Source organism: Anastrepha ludens, chromosome 5 (assembly GCF_028408465.1).
Source record: "Anastrepha ludens isolate Willacy chromosome 5, idAnaLude1.1, whole genome shotgun sequence".
Lineage (NCBI taxonomy): Eukaryota > Metazoa > Arthropoda > Insecta > Diptera > Tephritidae > Anastrepha > Anastrepha ludens.
This window is the reverse complement of record NC_071501.1, coordinates 122002832-122015494: the sequence shown is the minus strand read 5'-3', so window position 1 is coordinate 122015494 and position 12663 is coordinate 122002832. Positions and strand designations below refer to the sequence as shown.

Here is a 12663-nt window from a genome sequence, read left to right as displayed (position 1 = left end):
TACCCCACCCGCCGTATAGTCCAGACCTTGCGCCATCCGATTACTATCTCTTCCGATCGATGCAACATGGCCTGGCTGACCAGCACTTCCGTAATTACGATGAAGTCAAAAAATGGATCGATTCGTGGATTGCGGCAAAACCGACCGAATTTTTCACAAAGGGAATCCGTGAATTGCCAGAAAGATGGGAAAAAGTAGTAGTAAGCGATGGACAATATTTTGAATATTAAATTTGTAACCATTTTACGTCAATAAAGTTTCAAATTTCGAAAAAAAACCGCACGAACTTATTCATAGTCCTATTAAACCGTGGATAGTAACGCGGTATTGCGCGCCAGATTAACTGTTAGAAATTGGCAAAAATGCGCAAAATATTAAAATAGATAAACTTGCACACAAATGAAATACACGAACTTACTTGAAAAATTGGCATTTATTGCATATTTGTGGGAGTTCACTACTAATTCCAAATCCAAATCGCCTGCTTGTAAACAGCTAAATGTGGCTGTGCCATTTGTGTGCACCTTCAAGGAAAATTTCGAGCCAGCAAATTTGATACCTAAAAAGTATGTAATTTCTTTAAAAGCATTTCGACACTCAAATAACAACTTTCAATTTTACCATGGATAGTAAATCCTTTTGTGCCAGCGATCAAATTGGTTTTTTGCACTTTCATTATTGAACGGTGTCCATCCAAATCAAATCGCATGCCAGCATAACCGTTGATAATCGCCTGCAAAAAGCCACCAATGCCAGTGAGAAAGTTCGCGGATCCCTGGTAGCCAATTTTGTTTTCGCTCCAGACCTAGTTTATGAAGAAATTTCAAATAATGCTGGTATATTTGAGTAATCGGAATTTGTATATGTATGTGTATGTACTTTAAATTCTGGCCGCACATAACCTTTATAAGCCCTTTGGAAATATCGGTTAGCTTCATCCAGCGCGTTTATATCCAGAAAGTTGATGGCGAACATAGACCAGGACATGGCAGGCCCCGACTCTCGGGTGACAGACGCGTAAGTGTTAAGATCATTCAAGCGGGTCTTGCTAAGGCAGTTGGTTGCAATTTCATCAATCAATTATTATATACAAAACTCAAATAATTTATTCATTACAAGTCACTTACTTCGCCATCGCGTATTGCAAAGGGTAGCCAAGTAGTATTACGTCAGCCTGCTTAACCATTTCGCCTCGCTTGTAGCCCAAATATTGCGGATGGTAGTCCAATTTTTTATTGTACAATATATTTATACGCAGCGCTATATCTCGCCAAATATCTGAAGTATTGTCGGCGGTAGTGCACGTGGAATGCGCAAAACTGTCAAAATGGAAATGGTGTTGACTTTCCGTTACTACCACGAAGGGTTTGCTTATAAATACAATAAAAATTAATTTAAAGTGTTGGCTTTCTATTACTACCACGACAGTTTTGCTTATAATGTTTAAGTGCGTGGACTTAATGTGAAAATTAGTACACACAAATGTAGCCAATATAACAGCCTTTGATTTAGAGTGTTTTTTATAAATTACCATTAAGAATTAATAGAAATATTTAGCGTTAAAAATGCTTATATTTTGCATAAGTTTGAAAAAAATGCTCAATTACACAGGCTTATTTTACTTAAATACAAACACCGAAAAGGAGCAATATTCACTTATAAACAAACTCTATTGATTGAACATTTCATTTAGAGCTTTTTGTACTAAATAATACTACGTATTTTATTAAAATGACGTGTAATACTGTGCAAAATAAGTGTGCGGGACGAACTGTCACAGGATCGATTTAGGTCTGTTCATTTGTGCAATTATTACTCGTACAAATGATCAAGTTTTGGTGTTCATGTATCCAAAAAACTTGCAAAGTAGGGGAAAGTGAGAGCAAAATGACTTTTCATCTTGAGGGGAAGTTGCAAGTTTTTACTGGACAAATTTTTACTTGTAAGAATTTGCAAGTGAGAGGCAGCTGATCGGAAAGTGAAAATAAACACGAATTAAAATTTGCGAATTGAGTCGAAATTCTAAATTTAAATAAAAATGGTGATTAAAATGGAGAATGCAAGCAAATATATTTCAGATAAAATTTATCAAGTTTATATGAGGTCATACATTAAATAGGAATCGGCCAATGATAAACAGGTACAGTCAGGCCCGTTCGCAGACCCTCAGATTTAGGGGGGGTTCTATCTTTTGTTGCAGTCTGATATAACTTTGCTTGTGTGTATAAATTTATGACACAGTACACGCTTAAGACATAGTTTTGGATATGATGATCATTGATTGGTGATAAGGATAAAAAATAATGGAAAAAAGATTGAAATTAATTAATTATATTGTAATATGCTTTATAATAACTCATCAATGTTCTCATGCTTTATTCGTATATAATTTGTTTTCTCTGTACATCTAAATGTTCTCATGCTTTATTCGTATATAATTTGTTTTCTCTGTACATCTAATCGATCTATGCCATTAGCTATTATCAGATTTTATAGAAGTAATTGAACATATATGTACTATACAGTTATCACTATTTGAGTATTATTATTATTAGAAGGCCATTAGGCACTGCGACCAGAGCTGATCTATTGTGAAAGGCCTATTTTTCTAACCCTAGAGTTTTAGGCTTTTTAAAAATTTTAGCACAATTTTGGGTTTGTTGTTCCAAAGATTGCGTAGAGATACTACGACACCACCAAGGTGATGAAGTCTCTGTCTGCCCAACGCAGGACATTCACAAAGCAAATATTCTGAGCTTTCTATGTCCATTTCGCAAAAGCGGCAGACATTGGTCTCAGATAGACCAATATTATTTAGATGATACCTCAAGCTGCAGTGACCTGTAAGATATCCTGTTAAAAGACGCAGATCTACTCTGCTTAGTGAGAGAAGCTTGTCAGATATTCCTTTGTTGGGACTTAGGAATAGTTTGGCTTGACGCTGACCGGCACAGTTTAGCCAGTGTGCAGCAAATTTTCTTTCTTCCTATTTCCTAAGGAATTCATTAATGTGTCCTTTTGTGAGTCCACAGAAAGGCTCAGGATCAGTAAGTTGCATATTTGCTCCTTGTTTTGCAAGGTCATCAGCCATTTCATTTCCCTCATGTTCTTCATGTCCCGGAAGATTTAGGCAATCATTTACGAATTTAGAGGTAAAAGTTTTTGATAGAATGGCTTTTAGAGCCGCCTGGCTATCTGAAAGTATGTAGATGTGAGTACCTCTCGTTTTCCTGCTATGACATTCTCTCACACATATTTCAATGGCATGTATTTCTCCCTGGAATATTGTTGGGTAGAGTCTCATCGGAATCGATTTTTTGAATTTAGACCCTTTGATTTCTGCCCCTGTTCTACCCTTTTCCAATTTGGACCCATCAGTAAACCATAGCTGAGAGCCAGGTTTGAAAGTAATAGAATTAGTTCTCCAGTCTGTGCGTTCATTAATTATAACTTGGAAGTTCTTGAAGAGTATTGGTTTGGGTGATAGTATATCATTCCTATGAAAAATGGGACTATGTAGGAAGTCTTCTAAGATCTTTAAATGTCCTTTCATATCCCCACTTTTAAGTTCAGATATACCTTTTAATCTCACGACACTCGAGCGAGCTTCCCTTTCAATCAAGAAAGGGAGGCGGTGGTATGTTCAGGAGCATTATTTGAGTAAAGACAAATACCAATTTTTTATGTCAAACATTTTTTTAAAACTTCGTCTGGAGGGGCGGGTTTGAACCCTGCATCATCGCTTCAGTTTCAGTTGTGCGTAATATCTCGATTGAAAGGGACAAAATGGGACGAAGTGCGGATTTAGCATTAGAAATGCGTAGAATTGTTATTAAATTGTACTTGGAAATCAAGTCTCTGCGCGAAATCGGCAAATAAATTGGCAAATTGCATTCTACGGTACAAAGTGTTATTGCTAATTATGTTAATACTGGTAAATTGGAAGCTAATCACCACCAAGCTGGAAGGCGAAAAATATTGGCTTCACCTGCCGAACGCAACATAGTAGCATCAGTCGCGCAAAATCCAAAAATAACTTCCATAATACTATGACGAAATATTCAAGAGTCTTTGCATTAAAATGTGGGCACACAAACAGTCCATAATTGCCTGTATATCGCTGGTTATCATAGCAGAGTGACACGGCGCAAGCCCTACATTTTAGATATTAACAGAAAGAAGAGATTGGAGTTCGCCAAACGCTATATAAATGAGCCAGATTCTTTTCAGGAAAACTTCATATTCAGCGATGAGCCGAAACTCAATGTTTTCGGATCAGGAAATCCTCCAAAAGCTTGGTGAAAGGAAATTACAGAACTGAAAGAAAAAATCCTATTTCTACTGTTAAGCATGGAGGAAGAAATGCAATGGTTTGGGGGTGCATAGTTGCATCTGGAGTAGGAAAAATGTTTTTTATTGATGATAAAATGGACAAACATCTGTATTTAAACATTGGGCTGGATGCTATAGGGTTCTTGTTCCAATAAGACAATGACGTAAAAAGTTAAAGCGGGGCCAACAAAGTACTAAATACTCGTTTTTTCTACTATTTTTTTGATAAAGTATTCTTTATATGGCTATTGCCTTAAGTTCTCTAACTCTAGAAATGAATTTGGAAGTTTTTGTTCCTTAAATATTGAATAAAAATGTATCAGGTGTATCTGTTTATAAACTGTGAGTGTACGAATAAATTGTGTGTCTGTCAGCTGGGGAAGAAATGCTCTATGTTGTAGAAGATCGGAAACCTTCAGAAATTTATAGCTTTTGGAAATGTTCAAATCGGAAGGGTTAATTAGTAGTGATGGTGCATCATGACCGTCAAAATGCTGATGTCTTTGTCTATCTAGTCTAGGGAAAAGGCTAATAAGTGCAGTATACTATTGACGGTATATTTTGTGTTGTAGGCTTGTACTTCTTGACACGCATAGACGGAAGCAAGGGAAATACGAGTATGAAGAAGGCTGTGATTGCCACAATAATAAAATTGCCAATGGAGTGTTCTTCGTCTGACAGCGATGATGAAATGGAACAAATTATTGTGGAGAAAATAAAATCATATGACGCCGAAGCTCGTTATTTTGCATTTTATTTCCTCTTTTGAAGTGAAACTTCTTAGGCGTCGATGGACGAGCGAGAACGGAGAGTAAAATTTCGAGGCCATGCAACGTTTTGGGCATTTTCGTTCCGCGAGGGAGAAAAAAGATGTAACGTAGAGGGAAAGGAGAGAGAGAGCTATACCTTATATATCTTAGATACACCTAGGCTATTTTTCCTGAGTTTTTCCTTATGGTTGCTAATTTCTCGTGAGAAATGTTGGTGCACACATGTAGGAAATATATTTTTGTTCCTACTTTTTGGTGTTATATTTCCTTGGTGCCTACTGTTTGGGGCGTTTTTAGGTCCCAATTTTTTGGCGTTTGTTTTTGGTGCCTACTTTTTGGCGCTTATTTCCGTTTCCTGGCTAGTGCTTGTGCATACTATAAAGTGCTATCCATTCCGACCTCAGATTTATTGGCATTGCCTCGCGGTAATTTGTGCCGTTGCTGCGGTCCTGTAATCGCTGCGTTTTTGTCCCGGTTTGTGTCCGGCGTTTACCTACATCGGTCGACCCTTCTCCGTTTTTTGTAAATTAGATATATATTCTTTCTCTCTCTTTCTCATTCTCTCTCGGGTCTCTCCCTCTTTCTTTGTCTTGAAAGTTTCACTTCTGTTATGTGTGCTACGCTACACGCACTTTTTTTAAATTTAAAATGAGGTAGCTCAACTAATCAAAATTTAATTTTTGTGATTTTGTCCGCTAATAATTTAATAAGGTGTTCGTAAAACTTGCAAATTGTTACTAGTATTGGGTTGATGTACTTTTTTGATATTTTTCTCTTTGAGAGCGAATTCTCGGAAATTAAGTTACTGGGAAGTTACTGGACAATTTTTACATGAACAGGCTTCTAGAAAATAATAAAAATGAAGCAAGAAAAACGCCAGTTAAGCCTTATGAAATCGGCAGAGAATATCAGTCCATACTACTGCACTAAGAGAAAGAAGAATTCTATTGATTGAGGGACAAGGTCTTGAACTTGATAACTTTCTGAAGGCCAAAGGACGTCAACTCTTTAATTTTTGAAGAATCCATATTCTGGACTTTTTTCAAAGCGTTCAAAATATACTTTCTTAACTATTTTGAATAATAAAACCCTGTATAAATGCTAATATTTTAAAGCATACAAGTTCGATAGAACTTCTGAGTGAAGTTGACCTTCGGCTTTCGAGAAAACAATATTTTCGTGAATAGTGAAAATTTGGACTAAAAAATCGCGCGGAAATACTTTAGACAAAACTTTAAGTAATTTTTTTTATTTAAACCTAATAAATAAATAAATAAATATTTAATAAATAAATAAGTAAATAAATAAGTAAATAAATAAATAAATAAATAAAAAAATAAATAAATAAATAAATAAATAAATACAAAATATACCTCGCGAACTCCAGTGCCCTCTTGACCACCGCATTCGTGTAGACATTGTCAGTTACATTTAAGTGATCTTCATCTGGGCCCATGACTCCTATGTATTCATGTATGTATGCACACGCACATGAGGATAGCATTCATTTGAGTTACGCAAATATTTTAGTAAAATTACCTTTAATGTGATATTTTTTTCCATCATCGTTCACGCGACTCACGAGGAACTCAGCAACTTCCTTGGCTATTGGCCACGCAACGCGGCACAACCACTCGGTGGAATGTGTTAAAGCATAATGATGGCGGAGCGCAAATAAAATATCTGGCGAGATGTGAATTTCCTGTGCGGCCACTTCAGGGCAACAAGGGTTTATCACTTCTGTGCCGGTGTAGGCGCTCTCCCAGGGAAAGCTGTGGAGTATTTCCATTGCAAATGAACTTCTCACATCTCAATCCAAACGCACTCACCGTGCTCCTTTGTAGCCAGTTTGTTTGGCGTTATAGCGAGCACCAGGCAAGTGTTGCAAACGATACTGGAATAGCTGCTCGGCCCAGGTGATGTCGAATTGGGTGACAGCTGGTAGCATCCAGGTTTCTGTATCCCAAAAGTTATGTCCTTCGTAGTCTGCATCGAGCTGTCCACGCCCTATACCGGTGGGACTGAGCCCGAAGTAGGCGCCATTCAGTTGATTGGTATGCAATGATGGCAAGGAGCTGGCCAAGTAAAAGATGCCAGCGTTAATGGTGTGTGCCTGAAATATGAACTTTTTAATGCTGTAAAAAAACTTAAAAAAAGGTTACTATGGGCTTTTCGACTGCTCGAAATGATCACTTTTGGTTTAGTAGTATCGGGTGTTCATTTAGCTGCATGAGAACTATCGATATCGATAGTTCGAAATGGTTTGACAGCTGAAAATGGCAAACTGTATTGACATTTCAGTGCGGTAAAATTTGGCAAGTTATCATGAATCGTTTAACGCCACAACAACGCCTCCAAGTTGTGGAAATTTACTTTGACAAAAAACAAAAAAAAAAATATGGTTCTCGAAGCTCATAGAACACTGGTGGCATCAGCGGTCTTAATATCTTTCGAAATGAGGGAGGAGCTGCCATTACGAGCTATGCTGACTGCATTTTTGTTTTCAAAAATTAATCAATTAAATACCAAGACGGTTTAACTTAAAACACAGAGCGCCTAAGAACCGATTTACCTCATAGATTAGCGCTCTGAGCTCCTCCGCGACAATATTGCAATATTTAAGCCGCCCTTGTCGCCATGCGCACAGATTTATTAGAAAAGATAGTCAAAAATTGGGCTGATCGAATGGGCCATGCAAATCGTAGTCGTGATCGGCATATGCCGGATATGAAATTCAAGAAATAATTGCCATGAAACCATAGTATCTACCAGATTGTAATAAAAAATCACTTCAACAATATTTCTGTTTTGTATTATCATTTTAGGTTCTCCAGCTCTTAAAAAACTTCTGATAGTTACTTTCAGCTTTTGTAAAGATGGGCGTTCAGCTCTGAATATTGACCATAGCATTTCAATGTTTTGCAGTTCAAAAGCCCATAGCTGCGTTTAAATCGTACCAGTTCTATATTTCCATCAATCTGTATGTTGAAGTTCTGCCAGAACGTATGCCATTCACTGGAGTGCTTTTCCAACAGCTCGTCGGAGGTCAGCTGTATAACTACAAAATTAATTTATATGTATGATTGTATATTTGTATAACTACAGCCATGGTGGAGAGCACTCAGACGATGTGTCATGTCATGTCATAGGGTATTCGGCAGCAGAATTGTGTCCGCTCATTTCACATCTATTCTTAAGCTCTTCCAAGCAGTCTGTTTTCAGACGGCAACGATGTAACATGGGTTCCTGGCTATTGCGACATAGAGGGGAACTGGCAGACCGATGAAATAGCGAGACTTGGCATCAAGTTGCCTGATGAGCACACAGACAATGACGGAGGCATACCTTGTCACACATACTTGAAAGCTATTTATTTTTGAGGAAATTGTAAGAGCAGCGAATGAAAGATGGCATAATGAACCCACCTGCAGAAACGCCCGACAACTGTGCCCGATTCTCAATGCTAAACACACAGAATCTCTGCTAAGCCAAAATAAGATTAGTTTTAGCATACTGATTTTCGTTATAACGGGACACTGCCTAATAGGCAGACACGCCCAGAAGTTGGGTGTGCAAAGACATGACTTCTGCAAAAGCTGTCTAAATGAGATGATCTCGCACTTTTTGTGCCATTGTCGCGCTCTACGTCGGCGTAGAGTCACCTTCTTAAGTAGACAATTTTTTAATGAGTTCGCAGATCTAAGTACTGTGAAAATCTGGTATCTTCAAACAATTTTGAAAAGTTCACACTGGCTTTAGAAGAGATAAGGACAAGTTCCTCACACTGCATCGCAATGGGCTATCAGCCTGATTGTGTCCCATAGTGGACAACCACTACAACCTAACCTACCCAACCTACTCAACCTAATATGAAGGAAGGCTGCGTTGATTTTTTTTGCATACGAGTATACCACCAACACAATCTTAGTTTTGTTGTAAACAACCACTGTAATATTCCCTCTTACGTCAGCAACTCTGCGGATTACTTGAAAATCGATGACAGCCGTTTAAGGATCTGATGTTGGCCGCACCTTCTGATTTCTCTCCACTGTGCAAGATGAAATTTATAGATCTTGTGGCAAATTTTGAGTTTGATCGGTTTAGTCGTTGTTGTAGGACATAAATTTTCTTTTAGGCAGGTAGGGTTGGAATTCGTGGCTCGTTACGCTGGACTACATACTGAGTCTATTGAATTCCATTATTCTCTGACTGTTGTGCTTTTTTGGATAAAATAAATAAATAATTGGTACTATACTTCTTCTTCCTCCTCCTATTTATGGTGTGCGTCTTGATGTTGTTCCCCAAATGGAGTGACCTACAGTTTTAAGCCGATTCCGAATGGCAAAGGGATTTTTTGAAAAACTTTTTTTTATGATTTTGCTGTTTTATGCACGGATATTCGAACCTACGCACTCTCGAATGGTAGTTACGCACCAACCCATTCGGCTACGCCGGCCGATAATAATGCCTTTAAATGTCTAGGATGGCTTTCCCGGTAATCCCTACATGCAAATCGCTCATTTGCTCCAAGAGTTTCATAATCTAAAAAACCAAAATGTTGATAAAAATGGTTTCAGAGTATTAAATTTACTATGTGCCACTAAGTGAAAGTAAGTACATATTATATTTTCATTAAATTATTAACATCCTCGATCATAACGTTAAAACGCGGGGTGCGTTAAAGCTTCATCCAAAGCTGTTGAGATTGAACTTTTGCTTTGTAGTTACGAATTTCCAAGTCTTTGAGATCGATTCCTTCGTCCGCCTTTGACCTTCACGCCTATTAGCTTCCCTGCTGTGCTTTAACCAATCGCTCAGTTGTCTCGTTCTGAGTAAGATCGTTTAGTTCTGAGTTATATCGGATTCCTACGTAACGTCATCCATTGCTATTAGGCCTAATCTCAAAATTTTTCTCTCCATGCTAGCAATGTGTACACAGTCAGCAAACTTAATCGTACACACCTCACATCCATACGTTAAAATTAGTCGAATAAGGGTTTTGTTCATAGTTAATTTTGTAGTTTTAGTTAAGAGCCATAATATGATTTTTTGGCGACGTTGATGGGAGTTGATGCGAGTTGAATCACCGCTATATATGAACATAGATCCCAGATATTTAAAATTTTGCACTGCCTCAAAAGTATAGGCTCCCACTTTAAGTTTTTGCACTTACATTAGTTTCTGCATTAGTTGTTAGAGTAGTAAAGTCCTCTATCGACGAACAAAACTAATACTCTATAGGCTCTCATCATACCCATCCTAATGTATGGCGCAGAAGCTGGGACGATGACATTATCGACAAGGCGTCCCTTGGAGCGTTTGGGAGAAAGATTCTGAGGAAGATTTTTCGGCCTTTACACGTTGGTGATGGCAAGTATCACAAGTGACGGAACGATGAGCTGTACGAGCTTTACGACGACATAGACATAGAGCAGTGAATAAACATCCAGCGGTATCGTTGGCAGGGTCATGTCGTTCGAATGGACATAAGCGCTTCTACTCTTAAGCTATTCGATGCGGTATCAGCTGGTGGTAGCAGAGGAAGAGTAAGACCTGTTTTGCGTTGGAAAGATCAGGTGGAGAAGGACTTAGCTTCACTTGATGTGTCTAACTGGAGCCGGTTAGCTCGAGAAAGAAACGACTGGTGCACTTTGTGAAACTCGGCCAAAATCGGGTAAGCAGTTCTCGCGCCAGGCAAGAAGAAGAAGAAGGTAAGTTCTGCATACTTATTTAAATTTTGTTTTGATTATGACACCCGTGCTCAAATGAGTGGAAATGTATCTATATTTGTATTCAGTAACGGTACGACATTTGCAAATAAGAGGTTGTTAGCCTAGAATTTCTATCCACATTTAGTATAGCTCGATCCAACCCAGACGCGTATTGTGGGTCAGATTTCCCAGTATCCCAGTTTTTGCTCAGCGAGTGGTATTTTATTTCGCGTCTACTCTGCATATCTGCCGAGCATTCGCCCATCCGCCACTTGGGGACGCGTCCGATGGGAGGCGGGGAACTCCATACTAAGGCACTGGTGGGCGACACAGCAACTTATTATTATTATTATATTTGTATTAGTTATGAAAATTAAATTTAAAAATTTATTTTTTTTAAGTACCGACTGCTTATGACCCTGGAAATTTTTAGTCTTTGTTTCTTTTCTATTCCCTCCGTCCACTTTAACATATCTATATGCATGTATGTGTGTCTTATTTTATAGTTTACTTTTCAAACTCACACCCATTCAAACGTTTGTAAATACAAATATGCATGCAATTATAGCTTTCAAATTACCATCCTCCATTTCTCTCCGCGCCACCTCCTCCTTCTCGTCAACCGTAATTACGTAGCGATAATAAAACTCTTCTTGCCCAGCACCCAATTCGAAAGTGTGTTCATTTTCCCAATTATCACTGAATACCACGAAAATCGTACGTGGTTCCGACTGGAAATCTGGCTGCTCTAACTGGCGCGTTACACCATGCAGAGTTTTATACCTCATTGTTCCGTTGGCACTGCTTAATTGTGAAAAGTCAAAAGCTTCACTTTTACTTCCTGACTTTTGGGTTAACTTTATAAGCAGCGGATCTAAATGAAGAACAATTAAATAGAAAAGAAAAAAAAAACTAATAAAAAATCAAAAGCGGAAGTGCATTGCGTGTTCAGAGCTTCTACTCATCGGTTTCCTTCTAGTTTCATTCTTCAGCTTTTATTTTGCTGTATATTTTACCTATAGCGCCGGTGCAATGCACGAAAAGTTCATAGATCAAAGCGCGATTGTAGTAGCGATGGGCGTATGTGCGTTGTTCCAATTGCATCTGCATTCCATTTGCCTCGTAAGCAAATTGCCAACGGAAGTAACCATCCCGTAGGTGTAGCCTATAGCTATCCGGTATGATGGAGAGCTCCCATTCCTCGTAGGCAATGGTGGCCACATTCAAGTTCAGCCAATTGGGGATGCGTGCACGGCGACTATTACCACCTTCGCCATTATAGATGCCATTCATGAAGATCGCGTCACCGAAAACTGTATAGCCCAAATGACCGTTACCCAGGGTGGGCATAAAGTTGAGATCGGCCGGTAGTCTGAGTGTAATTGGAGTAAGAGGAAATGTTCAAAGTTTACGGTTTTAAGTTCTTTGTTTTTTTAATAATCGTGCGTACTTTTCCGATTTAATTACGTATACATTGTCATCGGCCGAGGCAAACAAAACACTTGCTAAAATCACTAAACACCAAATACTTCTTAGCAGCACTAACGACATCTTATTTTCGGTCCGCTGTGCGTCAATCGAAGTCTTTCATGATACTAAAAAGATAGTTGTGAGCTTCAAGCGATTTCTTTGCTTACGCAGTAAGACTTTTTAAACAATATTCTATAATACTACGCATACAGTTACCCTAATACAGGGTGCATATGGTATTTGAGGGCATTCACATATGTGGCCAGAACTTCCCGAAACCATTATTTTTCTTTTTGCTATCTTTCAGATAAGACATAGAGGACTACAACTTAACTCAAGAAATGAAGACACATGGCAGATATTGCCGTTATATGCGCAAA

At 38.4% G+C, this 12663-nt stretch overlaps 1 protein-coding gene across 2 annotated transcripts; it reads right to left on the bottom strand.

Annotated features, from left to right (window-relative positions):
- Positions 1–302: 302 nt before the first annotated feature.
- Positions 303–12432, bottom strand: LOC128862983 (protein-glucosylgalactosylhydroxylysine glucosidase). 2 transcript variants are annotated; one of them, XM_054101847.1, is made up of 12 exons: positions 12264–12432; positions 11830–12185; positions 11394–11687; positions 8060–8160; positions 6932–7215; positions 6642–6874; positions 6476–6563; positions 1128–1370; positions 880–1048; positions 622–805; positions 419–559; positions 303–343 (listed from the first exon to the last, which is right to left on the bottom strand). In XM_054101847.1, exons 1-12 carry the CDS (start codon positions 12362–12364, stop codon positions 303–305), a joined length of 2235 nt encoding a protein of 744 aa, XP_053957822.1. In that variant the 5' UTR covers positions 12365–12432. The 2 variants fall into 2 exon arrangements, with proteins under 2 accessions (XP_053957822.1, XP_053957823.1); XM_054101848.1 differs by having other exon boundaries at positions 1128–1319; positions 12264–12431.
- Positions 12433–12663: the final 231 nt, after the last annotated feature.

Bases quoted from the DNA above. Each gene is read 5' to 3' on its own strand.
- LOC128862983 (XM_054101847.1), bottom strand. From the start codon at position 12,364: ATGTCGTTAGTGCTGCTAAGAAGTATTTGGTGTTTAGTGATTTTAGCA. The intron at 6,875-6,931 runs GTGAGTGCGTTT...AATACTCCACAG, and splicing joins ACTGGCTACAAAGGAGCACG to CTTTCCCTGGGAGAGCGCCT. The intron at 560-621 runs GTAAAATTGAAA...CATACTTTTTAG, and splicing joins AAAAGGATTTACTATCCATG to GTATCAAATTTGCTGGCTCG.